This window comes from Eschrichtius robustus, chromosome 1 (assembly GCF_028021215.1).
Source record: "Eschrichtius robustus isolate mEscRob2 chromosome 1, mEscRob2.pri, whole genome shotgun sequence".
In the NCBI taxonomy this organism is placed as follows: domain Eukaryota; kingdom Metazoa; phylum Chordata; class Mammalia; order Artiodactyla; family Eschrichtiidae; genus Eschrichtius; species Eschrichtius robustus.
Genome location: NC_090824.1, coordinates 34,890,006 through 34,914,201, shown reverse-complemented (window position 1 = coordinate 34,914,201; position 24,196 = coordinate 34,890,006). Strand labels below are relative to the sequence as shown.

The 24,196-nt window shown below is 36.0% G+C and overlaps 1 protein-coding gene across 2 annotated transcripts in view; it reads left to right on the top strand.

Annotated features, from left to right (window-relative positions):
- GPHN (gephyrin) overlaps window positions 1-24,196 on the top strand; it is a 632,089-nt gene that overhangs the window by 494,193 nt on the left and 113,700 nt on the right. For both annotated transcript variants that reach the window (XM_068543944.1, XM_068543950.1), the window contains one exon: window positions 13,726-13,863. In XM_068543944.1, coding sequence (XP_068400045.1) covers window positions 13,726-13,863 — 138 coding nt within the window. The remainder of the gene's footprint in view (window positions 1-13,725; window positions 13,864-24,196) is intronic.

Below are 24,196 nucleotides of genomic sequence, written 5' to 3'. Positions count from 1 at the left end.
AGCTTCATTTAAGATGGCCATGCCATAAGAAAAGGGTTACTGCTATATAACAAAGATCCCTGGTTTACTCAGTAGAAAGGAATCCATTTGTACTTTTTTGTCCCTTTGAAGGCCTTGTACATCATAGACATTGCCATTAGTATTTAAATATGTCTTTGATGATGGCAATCCTGAGTGAACATCATATATAGTCTTTTTAGTGATTATAAATGCTGCATGGAAGATAGGAAATCTCAATAATATTTTGAGTTCCTTACCTGCAAAGATTCTGAACTCACATATAATCAACCCCATGTCTGGACCTAAACACGAGAAAATAAAAAGAACAAGTTTTACTAATGGAAACCTAGGCTTATTAGGGAAACCTCTAGGTCATCAATCTGTGACTAATTTAGAATTGCTTTAATCCTGAAAATCTACTTCAGAAAATTAAACCCATCATATAAGAATGCTGTCAATTTAGATGTTATAATAATTCAGCCTGTTACTCTTTGCTTAGGTTGGACATCTATGAGTAGGGAAGATGTCTAGACTTCCATTCCCCATCACCACCCCTACTCCCATATAAGGATCCCATATCCTAAAGTACTTTGTAGTTTATTTTTCTCAAAGTAGCCAGTCTACCTACAAATTATCATTACCATACATCACCAGCTAAACTGTTATAAGTTTAGATTTGATCAGCTCAAGATGGTGGAGTAGGAGGACATGGAGCTCACCTCCCCCCACGAACACATCAGAAAATTATCTAGAGCGTCCCCCCACAACTAGGGCGCCTGCTCACCGCTGGTGGGGGACTCTGATGCCCAAGGAGATGGGAGGAACCCCAAAGTGAACCGGCGGCTTGCGGGATCTTGGCTCACGAGCCCGGGGTCAGGTGGAAGCTCCTGCAGTGGGAGCTCTGAGTCCGAACCACTGGACTAACAGAGAACCTCAGACCTCCGGGAATATTCATCGGAGTGACGTCTCATGGAGTTCCTCATCACACCACCAAGACCCAGCTCTACGCAATAGCCTACAAACTCCAGTGGTGGAAGCCTCAGGCCAAACAACCAGAAAGACAGGAACACAATCCCACTCATTAAAAAAAAAAAAAAGAAAAATGAGACGGCAAAAAATATGTCACAGATGAAGGAGCAAGGTAAAAACCACCAAGGCCAAATAAATGAAGAGGAAATAGGCAATCTACCTGAAAAATAATGCAGAGTAATGATAGTAAAGATGATCCAGAATCTTGGAAGTAGAATGGAGGCCCAGATTGAGAAAATACAAGAAATGTTTAACAAAGATCTAGAAGAACTAAAGAACAAAGAAGCAGAGATGAACAACACAATAACTGAAATGAAAAATGCACTAGGAGGAATCAACAATAAGGCAGAAGAACGAATAAGTGAGCTGGAAGACAAAATAGTGGAAATAACTGCCAAGGAGCAGAATAAAGAAAAAAGAATGAAAAGAAATGAGGACAGTCTCACAGATATCTGGGACAACATTAAATGCACCAACATTCAAATTATAGGGATCCCAGAAGAAGAAGAGAAAAAGAGTCTGAGAAAATATATGAAGAGATTATAGTGGAAAACTTCCTAACATGGGAAAAGAAGTAGTCACCCAAGTCCAGGAAGCACAGAGAGTCCCATACAGGATAAACCCTAGAAAAAAAACACTCCTAGACACACATTAATCAAACTAACAAATTAAATTCAAAGAAAAATTATTAAAAGCAGCAAGGGAAGAACAAAAAATAACATACAAAGGAATCCCCATAAAGTTATCAGCTGATTTTACGGTGGAAACTCTGCAGGCCAGAAGGGAGTGGCACGATATGCTTAAAGTGATGAAAGAGAAAAACCTACAACCAAGAGGACTCTACCCAGCAAAGATCTCATTCAGATTCAGTGGGGAAGTCTAAAGCTTTTCAGACAAGGAAAAGCTAAGAGAATTCAGCACCACTAAACCAGCTTTACAACAAATTCTAAAGAAACTTCTCTCCGCAGGAAACACAAGAGAAGAAAAAGACCCATAAAAACAAACCCAAAGCAATTAAGAAAATGGTAATAGGAACGTACATATCGATAATAACCTTGAATGTAAATGGATTAAGTGCCCCAACCAAAAGACACAGACTGGCTGAATGCAAAAACAAGACCCATATATGTGCTGTCTACAGGAGACCCACTTAAGACCTACGGACACATACAGACTGAAAGTGAGGGGATGGAAAAAGTATTCCATGCAAATGGAAATCAAAAAAAAAGCTGGAGTAGCAATACTCATATCAGATAAAATAGACTTTAAAATAAAGACTGTTACAAGAGATAAGGAAGGACACTACACAGTGATCAAAGGATCAAGCCAAGAAGATACAGCAATTATGAATGTTTATGCACCCAACATAGGAGCACCTCAATACATAAGGCAAATGCTAACAACCATGAAAGGAGAAATCGATAGTAACACAATTATAGTAGGGGACTCTAACACCCCACTTACACCAATGGACAGATCATCCAAACAGAAAATAAATGAGGAAACACAAGCTTTAAATGACACAATAGACCAAATAGATCTAATTGATATTTATAGAACATTCCATCCAAAAGTGGCAGAATACACTTTCTTCTCAAGTGCACATAGAACATTCTCCAGGATAGATCACATCTTGGGTCACAAATCAAGCCTCAGAAAATTTAAGAAAATTGAAGTCATATCAAGCATCTTTTCTGACCACAGTGCTATGAGATTGGAAATCAATTATAGGGAAAAAAACTGTAAAAAACACAAATACATGGAGGCTAAACAGTGCACTACTAAATAACCAAGAGATCACTGAAGAAATCAAAGAAGAAATTTTAAAATACATAGAAACAAATGACAGTGGAAACACAGCCACCCAAAACCTATGGGACACAGCAAAAGCAGTTCTAAGAGGGAAGTTTATAGCAATACAATCTCACCTCAAGAAACAAGAAAAATCTCAAATAAACAATCTAATCCTACACTTAAAACAACTAGAGAAAAAAGAACAAAGAAAACCCAAAGTCAGTAGAAGGAAAGAAATCATAAAGATCAGAGCAGAAATAAATGAAATAGAAACGAAGAAAACAATAGCAAGGTCAATAAAACTAAAAGCTGGTCCTTTGAGAAGATAAACAAAATTGATAAACCCTTAGCCAGATTCATCAAGAAAAAAGGGAGAGAAACTAGCACACCACTGTAAAGCAGTTGTACTCCAATAAAGATGTTAAAAAAAAGAAAAGAAAAAAAATGGAGAGGACGCAAATCAGTAAAATTAGAAATGAAAAAGGAACAATCACAATTGACACTGCAGAAATACAGAGGATTATAAGAAACTACTACAAACAACTATATGCCAATAAAATGGACAACCATGAAAAAATGGACAAATTCTTGGAAAGGTACAATTTTCCAAGACCGAACCAGGAAGAATTAGAAAATATAAACAGACCTATCACAAGCACTGAAATTGAAACCATAATTAAAAATCGTCCAACAAACAAAAGTCCAGGACCAGATGGCTTCACAGGAGAATTCTATCAAACATTTAGAGAAGAGCTAACACCAATCCTTCTCAAACTCTTCCAAAAAATTGCAGAGGGAGAAACACTCCCAAATTCATTCTATGAAGCCACCATCACCCTGATACCAAAACCAGAAAAAGATATCACAAAAAAAGAAAATTATAGAACAATATCACTGATGAACATAGATGCAAAAATCGTGAACAAAATACTAGCAAACAGAATCCAACAACACATTAAAAGAATCATACACCATGATCAAGTGGGCTTTATCCCAGGGATGCAAGGATTCTTCAATATACACAAATCAATCAACGTGATAAACCACATTAACAAATTAAGGAATAAAAACCATATGATCGGGCTTCCCTGGTGGCGCAGTGGTTGAGAGTCTGCCTGCCAGTGCAGGGGACATGGGTTCGAGCCCTGGTCTGGGAAGATCCCACATGCCATGGAGCGACTGGGCCCGTGAGCCACAGCTGCTGAGCCTGTGCGTCTGGAGCCTGTGCTCTGCAATGGGAGAGGCCGCGACGGTGAGAGGCCCGCGCACCGCAATGAGGAGTGGCTCCTGCTCGCTGCAACTGGAGAAAGCCCTCGCACAGAAATGAAGACCCAACACAGCCAAAAATAAATATAAATTAATTAATTAAAAAAAAAAAGGTTTAAAAAAAAATGTGATCATCTCAATAGATTCAGAAAAAGCTTTTGACAAAATTCAACACCCATTTATGATAAAAACACTCCAGAAAATGGGCATAGAGGAAACCTACCTCAAAATAATAAAGGCCATATATGACAAACCTACAGCAAGCAACATACTCAATTGTGAAAAACTGAAAGCGTTTCCGTTAATATCAGCAACAAGACAAGGATGTCCACTCTCACCACTCTTATTCAACATAGTTTTGGAAGTCATAGCCACAGCAATCAGAGAAGAAAAAGCAGTAAAAGGAATACACATTGGAAAAAAAGAAGTAAAATTGTCAGTGTTTGCCGACGATAGACTTTCCAAAAGATGCCACCCGAAAACTACTAGAACTAATGAGTGAATTTGGTAAGGTTGCAGGATACAAAATTAATGCACAGAAATCTCTGGCATTCCTATACACCAACAACAAAAAAATCAGAAAGAAATTAAGGAAACACTCCCATTTACCATTGCAACAAAAAGAATAAAATACCTAGGAATAAACCTGCCTAAGGAGGCGAAAGACTTGTACTCAAAACTATAAACACTGATGAAAGAAATCAAAGATGACATAAACAGATGGAGAAATATACCATGTTCTTGGATTGGAAGAATCAATACCGGTAAAATGACTATACTACCCAAAGCAATCTACAGGTTCAATGCAATCCCTTCAAACTACCAATGGCATTCTTCACAGTTTTAGAACAAAAAATTTTACAATTCATATAGAAACACAAAAGACCCCGAATAGCCAAAGGAATCTTGAGAAAGAAAAATGGAGTTGGAGGAATCAGGCTCCCTGACTTCAAACTATACCACAAAGCTACAGTAGTCAAGACACTATGGTACTGGCACAAAAACAGAAATATAGATCAATGGTACAGAATAGAATGCCCAGAGATAAACCCACACACATATGGGCACCTAATTTACGACAAAGGAGACAAGAACATACAGTGGAGAAAAGACAGCCTCCTCAATAAGTGGTGCTGGGAAAACTGGACAGCTACATGTAAAAGAATGAAATTAGAACACTATCTAACACCATACACACAAATAAACTCCGAATGGATTAAAGACTTAAATGTAAGACCAGACACTATAAAACTCTTAGTGGAAAACATAGGAAAAACACTCTTTGACATAAACCACAGCAAGATCTTTTTTGACCCACCTCCTAGAGTAACAGAAATAAACACAAAAATAAACAAATGGAACTTAAACTTAAAAGCTTTTGCACAGCAAAGGAAACCATAAACAAGACAAAAAGGCAACCCTCAGAATGGGAGAAAATATTTGCAAATGAAACAACAGACAAAGGATTAATCTCCAAAATATTCAAACAGCTCATGGAGCTCCATATCAAAAAAACAAACAATCCAGTTAAAAAATGGGCAGAAGAACTAAATAGACTTTTCACCAAGGAAGACATACAGGTGGCGAAGAGACACATGAAAAGATGCTCAACATCACTAATTACTAGAGAAATGCAAATCAAAACTACAATGAGGTATCACCTCATGCCAGTCAGAATGGCCATTATCAAAAAATCTAGGAACAATAAATGCTGGAAAGGGTGTGGTGAAAAGCGAACCCCCCTGCACTGTTGGTGGGAATGTAAATTGATACAGCCACTATGGAAAACAGTATGGAGGGGCCTTAAAAAACTAAAAATAGAACTACCGTATGACCCAGCAATCCCACTACTGGACATATACCCTGAGAAAACCATAATTCAAAAAGAGACATGTACCACAATGTTCACTGCAGCACTATTTACAATAGCCAGGACATGGAACCAATCTAAATGTCCATTGACAGAAGAATGGATAAAGAAGATGTGGCGCATATATACAATGGAATATTACTCGGCCATAAAAGGAAAGGAAATTGAGTTATTTGTAGTGAGGTGGATGGACCTAGGGTCTGTCATACGGAGTTTAGTAAGTCAGAAAGAGAAAAACAAATACCGTATGTTGACACATATATATGGAATCTAAAAAAAAAAAAAAAAAAAAAATGGTACTGACGAACCTAGTTGCAGGGCAGCAATAGAGGTAGACATAGAAAATGGACTTGAGGACATGGGGTGGGAGGGCGAAGCTGAGGCGAAGTGAGAGTAGTATCGACATATATACACTACCAAATGTAAAATAGTTGGCTGGTGGGGAGCAGCAGCATAGCACAGGGAGATTGGCTCAATGCTTTGCGATGACCTAGAGGGGTGGGATAGGGACGATGGGAGGGAGGCTCAAGAGGGAGGGGATACGGGGCCTTGTGTACGCATATGGCTGATTCGCTTTGTTGTACAGTAGAAACTAACACAGTATTGTGAAGCAGTTATACTTCAATAAAGATATATTTTTAAAAACTATTATAAGTTTAAGTAAATATTTCTTTGAACACAATAATCTTCTCAGTAGGACACATATTTCCATATGTTTGTTAGTTTTGTTTTGTTTTATATTGGGTTGACCAAAAGGTTAGTTTGGTTTTTTCCATAAGATGGCTCTAGTAGGGCTTAGTTGTCTTTAACTTCATTTGAAACAATTTTGTTAGATTGTATTGTGACAGCTGTCATTATCAGCATGCATTTAAAAAAAGACTTACCAAAATTAGTGAATTTTTGTGTAGCCATTTTAATATTGAAGATGGAAGAAAACAACATTTTCAGCATATTAGGCTTTTTTATTTCAAGAAAGGTAAAAACGCAACTGAAACCAAAAAAAAGATTTGTGCAGTGTATGGAGAAGGTGCTGTGACTGATGGAACATGTCAAAAGTGGTTTGAGAAGTTTTGCACTGGAGATTTCTCGCTGGACAATGCTCCACGGTTGGGTAGACCACTTGAACTTGATAGCGATCAAATCGAGACTTTCATTGAGAACAATCAACGTTATACCATGTGGGAGATAGCCGACATACTCAAAATATCCAAATCAAGCACTGAAAATCATTTGCACAAACTTGGTTATGTTAATCACTTTGATGTTTGGGTTCCACGTAAATTAAGCAAATAAAACCTTCTTGGCCGTATTTCCTCACGCAATTCTCTACTTAAACGTAGCAAAAACATTTCATTTTTAAAACAAATTGTGACAGGCTTTGAAAAGTGGATACTGTTCAATAATGTGTAATGGAAGACATTGTGGGGCAAGCTAAATGAACCACCACCAACCACACCAAAGGCCGGTCTTCATCCGAAGAAGGAGATGTTGTGTATATGGTGGGAGTCCTCTATTATGAGCTTTTCCCGGAAAACCTAATGATTAATTCCAACAAGTACTGCTCCCAGTTAGACCCACTGAAAGCAGCACTCGACGAAAAGCGTCCAGAATTAGTCAACAGAAAATGCATAATCTTCCATCAGGATAACACAAGACCACATGTTTCTTTGATGACCAGGAAGAAACTGTTAGAGCTTGGCTGGGAAGTTCTGATCCATCTGCCGTATTCACCAGACATTACACCTTCAGATTTCCATTTATTTCGGTCTTTACAAAATTCTCTTAATGAGAAATATTTCAATTCTCTGGAAGACTGTAAAAGGCACCTGGAACAGTTCTTTGCTCAAAAAGATAAAAAGTTTTGGGACAAAGGAATTATGAAGTTGCCTGAATAATGGCAGAGGGTTGTGGAACAAAACAGTGAATATGCAGTTCAATAAAGTTCCTGGTGAAAATGAAAAGTATGTCTTTTATTTTTACTTAAAAAACAAAGGAACTTTTTGGCCAACCCAGTAGTTTACCTAAATTGAATGGAGCTAGTACCGTCACAGATTATCTTTGTGACTGTTGGTATTCATTTGTAAGGTAGTCATCAGAATATGTTTGTGGCCGGGAAATAGCTTTTGCTTTATAGGAAAAACTGTATCCAAATTTTGGGTATTTTCTCTGTCCAAAACCCCATCTTCCTTTTGTTATAACCGTCTTACTTTTTAAAAATTATTCTTTCCTTCCTTTCCTACTTCTTTGTAAATGGATTTTATGGACCACTCAATGAAAACTGGCTGCTAGGCTATAACTCATCTGGCCTTCAAAGACAAAAGTGCATACTTTTTTTCCCCAATTTTTTTCTCTTCTATCAGATTTCTATGCTGAGCTCAGAATCAAGAAGAGGGCTGGGGTGTGGGGGAGAACATTTCATGGTGCGTTTTCCTGTCTGAGTCAGTTCTTCAGTGGCCCAGGACTGTTAGAAGTGCTTTGGGGTTGTAACTTGCAAAATAGGAGAAGTCAGAGACAAGTATTCTTAAATTTTGTGAAGCTTTCATTTTAAAGCTTCTTGTCAGTCACTGGTGTCAACATCAAAAAATAGTTGAATTTTTTTTTTAATGGAAACAGAAGAAGGAAACATAACTATTTGCTTATGAGATTTATTTTGGAAATGTATGCCTTCTAAAAATGGGCCTCCCCATTGCCAGCCCATGGGAGGCCTGCATAAGAGCCCCTGAGCTATACATGTGAGTGCTGTGCATCCTCAGCCTGTGCCTCCAGCTGCCAGTGGCTCTGTGTGTGTGTCCCTGGTGCTGCCCCTCAAGCATGGCTTATCCACTTTTGATCTGAAAGTGAGAGTACTGCATCACCTAGATCAATGGTTTTCAAACTTATTTTAGCTACAGTCTTTTGTTAAATGGAATCTTACATGGTCACATAGTCATCCTACATGTGGTGAGGGATACAACAGAACTAGGTATGTTAATGTTATATAATAATTCTATTTACATAAAAAGAGCAGCTATTAATTATTAGAAAAATGCAAATCAAAACTACAATGAAGTATTACCTCACACCAGTCAGAATGGCCATCATTAAAAAGCCTACCAATAATAAATGCTGGAGAGGGTGTGGAGAAAAAGGAACCCAGCTACACTCTTGGTAGGAATGTAAATTGGTGCAGCCACTGTGGAGAACAGTATGGAAGTTCCTTAAAAAACTAAAAATAAGAGTTACCATATGATCCTGCAATCCCACTTCTGGGTGTATATCCAGAGAAAACTCTAATTCAAAAAGATACATGTGCTCCAGTGTTCACTGCAGCACTGTTTACAATAGCAAAGACATGGAAGCAACCTAAATGTTCATCGACAGATGAATGGATAAAGAAGATGTTGTGTGTGTGTGTGTATATACACACACACACACACACACACACACACACGGAATACTATTCAGCCATAAAAAAGAATGAAATAATGCCATTTGCAGCAACATGGATGGACCAAGAGATGATTGTACTAAGTGAAGTAAGCCAGACAAAAACAAATATCATATGTTATCACTTCTTTGTGGAATCTAAAAATATTATACAAATAAACTTATTTACAGAACAGAAATAGACTCACAGACACAGAAAACAAACTTATAGTTACCAAAAGGGATAGTGGGGGGGGGGGGATAAATTGGGAGTTTGGGGTTAACATATACACAGTACTGTATATAAAATAGGTAAACAACAAGGACCTACTGTATAGCACAGGGAACTATACTCAGTATCTTGTAATAACCTATAATGGAAAAGAATCTGAAATAGAATATATATATATTCTTAGCTGTACACTTGAAACTAACACAACATTGTAAATTATACTTCAATTTTTAAAAAGAGCAGCTATTATCTATATCATTTTATTCTTGTGTGTAGAAGGTAGCAATACTGTTTTTCTCATATTTACACAACTAAGTTAGCCCTTCTTTATTGGTGAAGTAGCTATTTCTACTATGTGACCGTGGGTGGGTCTTGAGTGGGAAGAAGCCACCTGACACATAGAAGGTGCTCAGTGAACACTTGTTGAGAACACACACATACACACACACACACACACACACATATCTGCTAATGTGCCAGAGAATTAAAATACTCCTCCTTTGAGACATTTCTTTCAGTTAATTTATTTTATATCCAGAAAGCCCCTGTGATAACATGCAAATAGTTTAGTGAGGGACCAATATTAACCCATTAGCATCAAAGTTTGAATTATTTATCTAGCACTCTGGATTATTTATCTGTCACTTTGTGACAGAGAGTTTATAAATATGAAAGGACCTAGAGAAGCAAAGGGCAGAACAGGAGGCGCCACTTTGAATCTTCCTTCCCAACTTTTAGCTTTGTTTGAAGGATTTGCTATTCATTCATACCTCAAGTATTTATTCAGTACCTACTGTAAGTATAAGGAAAGCATTGCTCTAAAAATAGCAAAAGATACACAGATGAATAAGATATAGGTTCTGCCTTCAAGGAGTTTATGATAGACTAGCATAGGTAAGACAAATATTTAAATGTCTATAACATTAGATAGAAAGTGGTAGGTGCCATAAGAAAGATATAAACAAGGTACAAAATTATTTTAAAGACAGGAAAGATTTTTCCAGGCTGGTGGAAATTGGTGTGCAATTTCCAATTTAAAAAAGTATCAATCTCTATAGTTAGAGAACCATCCGGTGGTTTACTGTCCTCCTGCTCTTATTTTTTTATTCACTTACATGTCTTTCCTTTCTGCAGAGCTGAAACATTCTTCAAGGCAGGGTGTATCTTACTCTATGTATACCAAGTGTGTAACTGTGCCTGGCTCATAAAATGCACTCAATAAATATTTGTTGAATGGATGTGTGTATCACTGATAATCAAACTTGCTTTCTTATAAAGTGCAATTTTCGCCTCAGAAACCAAACATTTTAAAAGCACAGCTTTTATAAGATTGTACACAATTTTCACCATAAAGAAAGTAAAGAATATCTTAGAAAAGATCAGATCTGAGATCTATAAACCCGAATAAAAGGGTTTATAGAAACACCTATCTATCATTCTCTTCAGTTACACTGGTTGTGACAATATGTATTTATTGATATTTAATGACGTGGCAGGGACTGTAGTGGAAGTGAGTTATGAATAAATTTACATTTCAATTATAGGTAAATGATAAATCATACATAATCCTTCTTTAAGTGTTCACCTTAAAGTAGAAAAAATTTTACATATTTAGCACTAAATAATCTCTAAGGTCCTTCAGGCTTTGAAAATTTTGTAATTTTGTGATTACCCATGGGTGAGAAATAAGTATAAACATATTGTATGTCTTTTTCTTTGACTGCTTATGACAATGTCATTTGTCTTAGAATGAAAACTCTTTGGGACAGTTCCTGTAAGTCAGTTCAGTGAATATGTCTGAAGCAGCTGCTGGGGTTTGGGTAGGAGGACTAAATTTAATAAATTGCAGTGACCCGGAACTTACAGACTACAGAGGGATATATACAATCATTATAAGGTGGATTAAAGAAATAGGAGCTTATTTGTCTCACATATCAAAAGTCTGGAGGCAGGCAGTCCAGGGCTTGTACAGCAGCTCAGTATTGTCATCAGAGACTCGGCCTCTTTTTCTTCTCGTGTTTCCAATACTTATGTGTGGGTTTCTATCCTCATGGTTGAAAAATGGCTACGGCACCTCCCAGTATCTAGCCATGCTCTCCTCTTAAAGCTTTATCTCTTTATCTTTTTACTTGTAGTAGGAAGCCTGCCCCAGGGACTTCTTCCTACATCTCACTGGCCAGAACTATATCATATGGCCAGTCTTAGCTGAAAGGTGGCTACGGAAGAAGGGAATTGTGAATATCAGTTACAACAGCCAAGCAACAGTGTTTGCAGTTACTCCTTTTATGTTTACCCTTTGGGCCAAGTTGTTTATGCGTGGGCCAAGTTGTTTATTGTGCTCTAAGAAGTTCCTTTTTGTCATTAAATGATTAATTTATTAAGTCAACAACTATTTATTTTTTATTGCCTAATATGTGCCAGATACTGTTCTAGGTATTGGGGATGACAACAGTGAATAAAAAAGACAAAGTTGCTGCTGTCATGGAGCTTACATTCTACTAAGAAGGTTATAAACAAATAAGTATAAATATATATTATAGGTATATAGATATCAATATATATGTGTATATGTGTGTGTATATATATGTGTATATGTGTGTATATATATATATATATATTTTTTTTCCATGAAGAAAAGTAAAGTAGGATAAGGAGAATAGAGAGTGATGGTAGGTAATATTCTATATAGGATGTTTAACAAAGGCCTCTGATTAGGTGATACTTTAGCAAAGACCTGAAAGAAATGAGGGATGAATGGAACCATAATACCTGGGGAAGAATGGTCCAAGTAGGGGAAATGGCAAGTATGAAGACCCTAAAGAGAGATGTATTTGGCATCCTCAGGCAAGGAACCAGTTTGGCTAGAGCACATTGAATAAGGGTGAAATGATAGGAGAAGAGAACAGTGTAGGCTATAATATGTTGGGCTTTGAGGGCCATAGCAAAGATTTTACTCTGAGTGAAATGGAAAGTCATGGAGAGTTGTGAGCAGAGATTAGCACAATTCAACTTACAGTTTAAAAGGAGCGTTGTAACTACTGTGTGGAGAATAAACTGTAATGGGATGAGGATAGAAGGAAGGAGACAAGTTAGGACACTATTCAGTTTCCCAGGAAATAAATGATGGTTCCAATTACTGTAATAATTGTAGAGATGGTGAGTAATGATCAGATTCTAGAGACATTTTAATGGTAGTTTAGATATGGTTCTGACAAAAATATAGAAGAATCAAAGATGTCACCAAGGTTTTGGATTAATAACTGAGTGAGTAAAGTTTCTATTTACTGAGATGAGAATTGCAAGAGAATAAGACATCGTGCAGGTAGGTTAGGAGGGTGGGGAATCAAGAGTTTGATTTTGAACATGTTAAGTTTGAATTGCCTGTTGCACATTCAAGTGCGTATTTGATGATTTATAAGCTTGTAGATATACGCTGTTATCCACCAGCTATTTGGATGACATATAAGTCTAGAGGTGAAGGTAGAGGTTGGGGTTGGAGATATAAAATTAGGGGGTTTAGTGTATGGATGGTATTAATGCCATGAGACTAGATAAGGTTACATACGGAGTGAGTAAATAATATTTTTCTATGTTTTTAGAAGAAAGAAAATTTCCTATGATATTCTAAATAAATTCAAGTTTGTATATTTCATTTCACTAACTAGCTCATTAAGTGTTCAAACTTCAGTATAGTAGTTAAGGACATGGACTCTAAAGCCTGGCTACCTAGGTTTGAATCCTGGCTCTTCGGTTTCTAGCTTTGCGATTTAGGCCAAGATATGTAAACCTCTTTTTCCTCATCTGTAATAAAGGATAATAATGATGGCTCCCTTTAGGTTGTTGTGAAGATTAATTAGAATAGTGCCATGACACATAGTTAAGCACTCAAAAAGGATTAGCCAATATCATCATTAAATTTCACCAACTTTTGATACATGATGTAACATTACTAACTTGATTTAATGTTCCACCAAAGCAGGCTATATTTTGGAAGCAGGAAAAAGTTTCTCACCTTGCAATCTTCATTTCTGGACACATGAAATTGAGACTTGTTGATATTTATAAGCCTTTCCCACTTTATAATCAGTGTTTCAGCATCATATTCTTAGTTAATTGTCTTCCTGTTTAGGTCACAGTGCTGTTGATATCACCAAGGTGGCTAGAAGGCACCGCATGTCTCCTTTTCCTCTAACATCTATGGACAAAGCCTTTATCACAGTCCTGGAGATGACTCCGGTGCTTGGGACAGAAATCATCAACTACCGAGGTACTGTTATATTTGCCCATTGCCTTTTATTTTCATTTTTTTCCAAATAAGATTCATCTAACACTAATACACAGTTTTCCTGAAAGAGAAATGTTATTAATCATTACTGCAATTATTATCATCTTCCTTTTTGCTTCTTATTTCTACTCAACTCTAAGATCAATCTTAATGGTATACAGAGTAAAATACCCATAAAGCTTCCTTTACATAAAGAAAAAAAAAAAAAAAGGAGAAAGTCAACAGTGTTTCTCCTGTTCATCAAAATACCAGTACTCTAAAGAAAGGGCTGTCAGCACTGAGTGAGAAAAATAGTTGACTGTGAGTCTGCCTTATGTCCTTTCTGACAGAAATGGGAGATGTGTCTTGTAATTATTTTCATTTGTGGAAATCATGTTTTTAAATGTAAAATGTAAATACTACGTTAATTTATCTATGGATCACTGAGCAACCAGTCTGATCTCAGTTTTTCTGCTTCATATATCTTCTCATTTTCTTCTCTTAGTTTAGTAGTACATTGAGACCAGCTTGTGGAAAGATAATGGAAGGGTAGTTTTCCCCAGTGTTTTCAGTTTTTAATCAACTACTTCCCTTTCTAAAAATTCAGTTCAGGTGCAATCTGAATAAAATGTAGTTTCTTAATTGTTTTTGTTATACAGATAAAAACAATACAAAAGGATTACTTTTACAAATAAAGGACTTTATTCACAGATCATAAAATATTCAAATTTCAATGAACATTAGAGAGCATCTATACAGACACCATAATTTTTCTACAAGAAAACTCAAACTCAGAACAGCAGAAAAGGAATAGGATTAAGGCCTAAGACTTAACATTCTTGGGAATTCCCTTGCAGTCCAGTGGTTAGGGCTTGGTGCTTTCATGGCGGTGGCCCGGCTTCAATCCCTGTTCCGGGAGCTAATATCCCGCAAGCTGCGTGGCACAGCCAAAAAGGAAAAAAAAAGAAAAAACGACTTAACATTCTTATTTTTACTACATAATAGTGCTCTTCTTCCAGTGTTAAAATATAAAAAACAATAGTAGATAAAATAACAAATTATGTTAAAATTAAAAGGCCTAAAACTAGTGAAATATTAAATGCCAAACTCTAGCTCTTTGATCCCTGACCCGACTTAGACAAAAATTATTTTTACATAACTTACACCTATGCTACATCTTTGACTTACATTCTTTTAGATATGTATATCATTAGGTTTAAACCTTTTCTTTTGTTTTTGTTTTATTCCTCATTAAAGGAAAGATAATAAAACTGACTAGAGTGGAGAGTTAGGAATTAACTACATAATTTCAGAAATTTTAATGAAATAGGTTTCTTTCTATTATTAAGTGCAGATATTTAGATATTTATATGTCAAGCGACAGTTAGACATCTTCAGAAAATATGAATGTAAAATTAAGTTGAAAAAATTTACGTGTTATAAAAATAAGTTAACCATCCCTGGCCTCTTGTAATATCAGGGTAGTTTCTCTTAACATCAGTCCTTAGAAAAATCTCACTGTGATGCCAAGTCACATTTAGACAGAAATTCCAGTCCTTTTAAGGAAGAAACAGAACTGGAAATGGCCATTTCTATTTCTCCTCTAGAAAAAAAAAAAAAAAAAAATACTGTCAGGTGGATTCTCTTTTCCTTTCATGTGCTTGTTTCCCCTTCATTTGTTCATCAAATCAGTCGTCACTCATAAGTAAGCAAACTCTTCATGGATGGTTAACTTCTTGTCAAGTGTTTCCATGCATGATGATGAAAAATAATAGTTAGGTTTGCATTCAACCTTTGAGTTGGATCAAACTCGATTTGTAATGCAAAAGAGCATTATAATTAAACCTCCTAGGCACTTTTATTAGTTGTTTAGAAAACAACACCATATATAGAAACATAATTCAATTTGTTCAACAATTATCTATTAAAAATCTAAATTCCAGGTACCATATTAAGTCCAGATAATGCAAAGATGAATAAAATAAAACCCCACCCCATGCATCTCACTGTGTAGTGCAGGAGAGGGACAGATAAACAATGTGGTACATTTTCTCCTTTACTGGCTCTTTTTGTAAGCTTGCCTTCCTTTGTCAATTCCTTGAATATGAACTTTCTTTAGAATGTTTGTCTCTGACCCTTTTCAGATCTTACACATTCACTTCAGATAACCTCATACGTGCCAGTTGTTTCAAGTACCAACTATTAAGTGATTTCTAAATCTGTATCTTTGCCCAGACCTTGCCTGAGCTCCAAACTCTTACAACAAATGTATACCTGCTGCTAGTAAATTTAACATGACCAATATTAAACTTATTTTCTTTACTTCTACAATACTCATTTCCTCTACGTCCTCTTGAATCTGTCCCTTGTTTGCCATCCCCACTGCTATCATTTTAATTTAGGTCTTTATTATTAACTTCCTGGATTATTGTAAAGGCTTCCCTCCCCCAATTAGCATCTTTACATCCATTTTCCAATTTCATACCAAAGTAATCTGTTCAAATTTGATATTAACGTTCCTGCATACAACTCTTCAGTAGTATTCCTCATAACCTCCAGATAAAATTCAAACTCCTTGATATGTCATTAAGGCCCTTTATAATTGGCCACTATGTATTCTTTCTTTTCTGACTTTATTGAGGCATTATTACTAAATTAAAATTGTGTATATTTAGGGTAGACAACATGATGATTTAATGTACATATACATTGTGAAATAATTACCATAATGAAGCTAATTAATACATCTACCACTTTATAGTTACTCTGTGTATGTGTGTGTATGGTGAGAATACTTAAGATTTACTCTTTTAGCAAATTTCAAGTATGCAATACAGCATTATTAACTACAGTCACCATGCTGTACTTCAGATACCCAGAATTTATTCATCTTATAAATGAAAGTTTATACCCTTTGACCAACATCTCCCCATTTTGCCAGTACATGTTTTTTAAGATTAAGCTTAAGAAGCTCCCCTCCATGAAGACATTTCTGGTGTCCACTTCTCCCTTTCCCTAGCTGGGTTAAGTATCCTTCCTCCATGTCCCCATAGCACTTTGTTCATTTGTTTTATAATAGAAATGACTGACATATTTGATCACTCTCTCTTATAAATGCCCTAATAAACAACATGGGTATAAAAAGCTGAGTGATCTAAATGTGAATCACTATAAATTGAATTTTGAGTCATATGTGGCCTGTAATTCTCTTACTCAAGATAAGCGATTTCTCCCCAGAAAAAAGATTAGAAACTCATTCTCACTATACTTTAAATGTTATCTTTTCCAAGGATGTTTGCATTTTAATGAGCAAACCTTCATAGTTCATTTTGATTTCAACTAGATGCACCTCTAACTATTGAATTTCATAGGGGTGAGGAGGACTGAAAGGCCTTCACAGTTCTCTGAAATCCCAAATATTTTGCCTCTGCAAATACTCTGACACCTACAATTATAGAAGCCTGTAGAGGAAAGCCCATGTTTCCTAAGAGAGATCCAGAACCACTGAATCTATGAGGCAGTTTGCTACTGTAGGATCTCTAAAATTACTTTTTATATGTCTGTGAAGGTTCAACAATAATCCCAGAAAACTAAGAATAAATCATGTATACAGAAGTGCTGGTAGTGATGCTCTCAAGGTCATATATTTAGGGTAACTCTGTGAAGGAATGTGACAATATAATATATTAAATGCTTATAATATTACAATAAGAAGGTAACTTGGAGATCAGGTAGTCTCTCTTACTTTAAAGACAAAGGAATTTAGGACCAAAGAGGTGTAATAATGTTCTTAGAGTTAGACAAATTGTTATGATTAAAAACAACTAGAACCTAGGATTCTTGACTCCTAGTCTACTGTTCATTCCATTATAGCAGAATACGTCTCAAATCAGTATGAAAATTATTCTTCTAAAGTAAGTGCCTAGATGTGTAAAGTGTATTGTTTGTTTGTTTTAACCTATTTTGACTACAGGTGAATTTTCTATTGTCTCTGGTCTGCCCTTTAGCATATCTACTATTTTCAGCTCCTATCTGCAAGCAAGGCCTTTGAGGAGCAAGTGCTCCACTGATTATAAATACCTTACTTTTGTTTCTTGGGAGAGGAATACCAATAGAAGATAATATTTGCAAGACTACCATTTATGATTCATCTTTGCTTATAAAATACATGACATGAACACATTACAAATTCACACTTGGTACAGTACTAGCTACTGAAAGGCAGATTAAAATATTCTAGAATTCCCTGTAATCCCCAATATCGTTCAGTTAACAATGGAAAAACTATAATCTTTGAATAGAAAGGATTCTGCTTTCTTAGGAGCATTACTTTATAAGCGCTAGGCTTTTTTTTAAGATTTCATGACCAAAGACTTTGGCATCGCTGACCTCAGTTCTTTGTATTTCCACAAAAGACTTAAGCAATTCTAGACGAGGAAGCTTTAAGTTTACTGAACTCAGTTTAAAGCAGTGAAGTATCCTTTTTAGAATATTGACCACAACAGAGGTAGTTCTCCCTGTCTCTGACCTAAAGCAAGATATATTCATAATATATTTTAGAAGAAAAAAATATATATGAAAATATATAATGATATGCATAGAAGGAGGTATGAAATAGGTAGATTAGTCTACCTGATTGTGACATAGGAATAATTCGGCCAGCATTATAGGTCTGATTCCTCTGTGAGTTAATTTTACTCAGTTGGGTAACTATAAAAATAACTCCCCCACACAAGGGGGCTTTATGAGTGCCTAAACAGTCATAATATCTAGTTGAGAAGTTACTGCTGCCTGGCTCCTTTTCTAAAACCACGTGCCCAAAGTTTATTCAACACTAATACTTGGGCTCCACCTATGGGCAAAGAGAAGAGATGGTTTAACATCTATCTAAGTATTTCTATGTATGCAAGAGAGACTGCCCCATGTGATAAAGTAATTTGCAGCACTACTATATACTCTTTAAGTTCCAAAGTCAATCATTGAATGAAATGTAATATTGACTGCTTGGAAGAGCTATCCGTTGTCTAATCCATGAATCCTACTGAGATATATGGATATAGTTGCTGCTGTAGCAAAGGGGTGTACCTAACGTTTATTCCTTCAGTTCTCAAGTATTTGCTGCCAGCTGGGAGCCCTTACCATTTTCTAATCAATTGCGTATTTCTCTTCAAATCCTTTCCCTTGCCTTAGGCTTTTAGAAAAAAACTTGAAGTAATGCACGTTTTTCTCTTTGAAGAGACATAAGTTCTGCTGGTAGGTTAACTTGATACCAACTCCAAAAGCAGAACTAATCCAGTAGGGATCTAATTTACCTTAAAGATAGAAATCCCTATATTTAGCGTGAGTACAAAATAAAAATCTGGCCAATTTTCTATTACTAGATTTATATTGATAACCTTAAGCATGAAGCTGTTCTTTCTTTCCAGATGAAATGTTTTATTTTTCTTTCCAAGATATTTTAAAGATCTATAAAGACCAGATGGTATATGTGTGCTTCAAATATGACTTTTCTTGACTCTTCTATATATAGTTGTATGTTAAAATGAGAGAAATATTCTTCTTTTTAAAAAAATCTCATATTCTTGCCCTTTAAAAAATAAGTTTACTGAAATACAATTCATATACAGTATAATTCACCCACATAAATTATACAGTTCAGAAGTTTTTAGTATATTCACAGATATGTTCAGCCATCACCACAGTCAGTTTTAGAACATATTCATCACCTCAAAAAGAATCCCCATCCCCTTTAGCTATCATCCTCCTCCTATCCCCACAGCTCACCATTCAGCCTTAAGCAACCATTAGCCTACTTTTTATCTCTATGGATTTACCTATTCTGGACATTTCACATAATGGGATCATATAATATGTGGTCTTTTATTACTGGCTTTTTCTACCTAGCATAATATTTTCAAAGTTCATCCATGTTGTAACATGTATCAGTATCTCATTCCTTTTTTAAATATTACTGTAGTAAAAAAAAAGCATATAACATAAAATTTATCATCTTAGCCATTAGAGTTCAGTGGCATTAAAGTACATTCACATTGTTGTGAAACATATCTCCAAAATTTTTTCATACTGGATACCTGAAACTCTTTACCATTAAACAACAACTCCCTTTTTCCTCCTCATCCCAGCCCCTGGTAACCACCACTCTACTTATTATTGCTGATAATTTGACTACTTTAGATATGTTATATAAGTGCAATCATGCAGTATTTGTCTTTTTGTGGCTAGCTTATTTCACTTAGTATAGTTTCCTCAAGGTCTGTTGTGCCACGTGACAGTATTTAGATATATACACCACATTTGTTAATCCATTCATCTGTTGATGGACATTTGGGATGCTTCCAACTCTTGACTATCATGAATAGCCGTACTATATGAACATGGGTGTACAAATATCTCTTCAAGACCCTGCTTTCAGTTCTTTGGGATATATACTCAGAAGTGAGATTGATGGATCATATCTGTTTTTAATTTTCTGAGGAAACTTCTTCTGTTTTCCATGCTGGTTGCACTATTCTACAATCCTACCAACATTACATAAGGATTCCAATTATTCTACATTCTCATCAACACTTTTTATTTTCTGATTTTTTGATAGTAGCCAATTTATGGGTGTGGGATGATATCTCACAGTGATTTTGATTTGCATTTTCGTGATAATTAGTGATGTTGAGCATCTTTTCATATGTTTATTAGCTATTCATACCTCTTTGGAGAAATGTCTATTCAAGTCCTTTCCCATTTCTAAATATTTTTTAATTTTAGTTAATTTGTAATGTTCTGTTAGTTTCAAGTGCACAGCAAAGTGATTCAGATATATATATATATATATATATATATATATATATATTCAGATATGTGTGTGTGTATTCTTTTTCAGATTCTTTTCCATTATAGGTTATTAAAAGATATTGAGTATAGTTCCCTTTGCTATATAATAGGTCCTTGTTGTTTACCTGTTTTATGTATAGGAGTGTGTATACGTTAATCCCAAACTCCTAATTTATCTCTCCCCCCACCCGCTATCCCCTTTGGTAGCCATAAATTTGTTTTCTATGTGACTCTATTTTGGTTTTGTAAATAAGTTTATTTGTATCATTTTTTTAGAGTCCACATATAAGTGATATCATATGATATTTGTCTTTTTCTGAATGACTTACTTCACTTAATATGATAATCTCTAGGTCCATCCATGTTGCTGCAAATGGTATCATTTCATTCTTTTTTAAGGCTGAGCAATATTCCATTGTGTATATACACCACTTCTTTATCCACTCATCTGTTGATGGACATTTAGGTTGCTTCCATGTCTTGGCTATTATAAATAGTGCTTCTGTGAATATTGGGGTGCATGTATCTTTTCTTTTTTTTCTTTTTTTAATCAGTCATCAATTTTATACACATCACTTTATACATGTCAATCCCAATCACCCAATTCAGCACACCACCATCCCCACCCCACCGCAGTTTTCCCCCCTTGGTGTCCATACGTTTGTTCTCTACATCTGTGTCTCAACTTCTATCCTGCAGACCCATTCATCTGTACCGTTTTTCTAGGTTCCACATACATGCGTTAATATACGATATTTGTTTTTCTCTTTCTGACTTACTTCACTCTGTATGACAGTCTCTAGATCCATCCACGTCTCACCAAATGACTCAATTTCGTTCCTTTTTATGGCTGAGTAATATTCCATTGTATATATGTACCACAACTTCTTTATCCATTCGTCTGTTGATGGGCATTTAGGTTGCTTCCATGACCTGGCTATTGTAAATAGTGCTGCAAGGAACATTCGGGTGCATGTGTCTTTTTGAATTACGGTTTCCTCTGGGTATATGCCCAGTAGTGGGATTGCTGGGTCATATGGTAATTCTATTTTTAGTTTTTTAAGGAACCGCCATATTGTTCTCCATAGTGGCTGTATCAATTTACATTCCCACCAACAGTGCAAGAGTGTTCCCTTTTCTCCACACCCTCTCCAGCATTTGTTGTTTGTAGATTTTCTGATGATGCCCATTCTACCAGGAGTGAGGTGATACCTCATTGTAGTTTTGATTTGCATTTCTCTAATAATTAGTGATGTTGAGCAGCTTTTCATGTGCTTCATGGCCGTCTGTATATCTTCTTTGGAGAAATGTCTATTTAGGTCTTCTGCCCATTTTTGGATTGGGGTGTTTGTTTCTTTAATATTGAGCTGAATGGGCTGTTTATATATTTTGGAGATTAATCCTTTGTCCGTTGATTCGTTTGCAAATATTTTCTCCCTTTCTGAGGGTTGTCTTTTCGTCTTGTTTATGGTTTCCTTTGCTGTGCAAAAGCTTTGAAGTTTCATTAGGTCTCATTTGTTTATTTTTGTTTTTATTTCCATTACTCTAGGAGACGGATCAAAAAAGATCTTGTTGTGATTTATGTCAAAGAGTGTTCTTCCTATGTTTTCCTCTAAGAGTTTTATACTGTCCAGTCTTACATTTAGGTCTCTAATCCATTTTGAGTTTATTTTTGTGTATGGTGTTAGGGAGTATTCTAATTTCATTCTTTTACATGTAGCTGTCCAGTTTTCCCAGCACCACTTATTGAAGAGACTGTCTTTTCTCCATTGTATATCTTTGCCTCCTTTGTCATAGATTAGTTGACCATAGGTGCGTGGGTTTATCTCTGGGCTTTCTATCTTGTTCCATTAATCTATGTTACTGTTTTTGTGCCAGTACCATATTGTCTTGATTACTGTAGCTTTGTAGTATAGTCTGAAGTCAGGGAGTCTGATTCCTCCAGCTCCGTTTTTTCCCCTCAAGACTGCTTTGGCTATTTGGGGTCTTTTATGTCTCCATACAAATTTTAAGATGATTTTTTCTAGTTCCGTAAAAAATGCCATTGGTAATTTGATAGGGATTGCATTGAATCTGTAGATTGCTTTGGGTAGTATAGTCATTTTCACAATGTTGATTCTTCCAATCCAAGAACATGGTATATCTCTCCATCTGTTGGTATCATCTTTAATTTCTTTCATCAGTGTCTTATAGTTTTCTGCATACAGGTCTTTTGTCTCCCTAGGTAGATTTATTCCTAGGTATTTTATTCTTTTTGTTGCAGTGGTAAATGGGAGTGTTTCCATAATTTCTCTTTCAGATTTTTCATCATTAGTGTATAGGAATGCAAGAGATGTCTGTGCATTAATTTTGTATCCTGCAACTTTACCAAATTCATTAATTAGCTCTAGCAGTTTTCTGGTGGCAGTTTTAGGATTCTCTATGTATAGTATCATGTCATCTGCAAACAGTGACAGTTTTACTTCTTCTTTTCCAATTTGTATTCCTTTTATTTCTTTTTCTTCTCTGACCGCCATGGCTAGGACTTCCAAAACTATGTTGAATAATAGTGGTGAGAGTGGACATCCTTGTCTCGTTCCTGATCTTAGAGGAAATGCTTTCAGTTTTTCACCATTGAGAATGATGTTTGCTGTGGGTTTGTCATATATGGCCTTTATTATGTTGAGGTAGGTTCCCTCTATGCCCACTTTCTGGAGAGTTTTTCTCATAAATGGGTGTTGAATTTTGTCAAAAGCTTTTTCTGCATCCATTGAGATGATCATATGGTTTTTATTCTTCAATTTCTTAATATGGTGTATCACATTGATTGATTTGCATATATTGAAGAATCCTTGCATCCCTGGGATAAATCCCACTTGATCGTGGTGTATGATCCTTTTAATGTGTTGTTGGATTCTGTTTGCTAGTATTTTGTTGAGGATTTTTGCATCTATATTCATCAGTGATATTGGTCTGTAATTTTCTTTTTTTGTAGTGTCTTTGTCTGGTTTTGGTATCAGGGTGATGGTGGCCTCATAGAATGAGTTTGGGAGTGTTCCTTCCTCTGCAATTTTTTGGAAGAGTTTGAGAAGGATGGGTGTTAGCTCTTCTCTAAATGTTTGATAGAATTCACCTGTGAAGCCATCTGGTCCTGGACTTTTGTTTGTTGGAAGATTTTTAATACATTTTTTTTTTAATTTATTTATTTATTTTTGGCTGTGTTGGATCTTCGTTTCTGTGCGAGGGCTTTCTCTAGTTGTGGCAAGTGGGGGCCACTCTTCATCGCAGCGTGCGGGCCTCTCACTATCGCGGACTCTCTTGTTGCGGAGCACAGGCTCCAGATGCGCAGGCTCAGTGATTGTGGCTCACGGGCGTAGTTGCTCCGTGGCATGTGGGATCTTCCTAGACCAGGGCTCGAACCCGTGTCCCCTGCATTGGCAGGCAGATTCTCAACCACTGCGCCACCAGGGAAGCCCTGTTGGAAGATTTTTAATCACAGTTTCAATTTCAT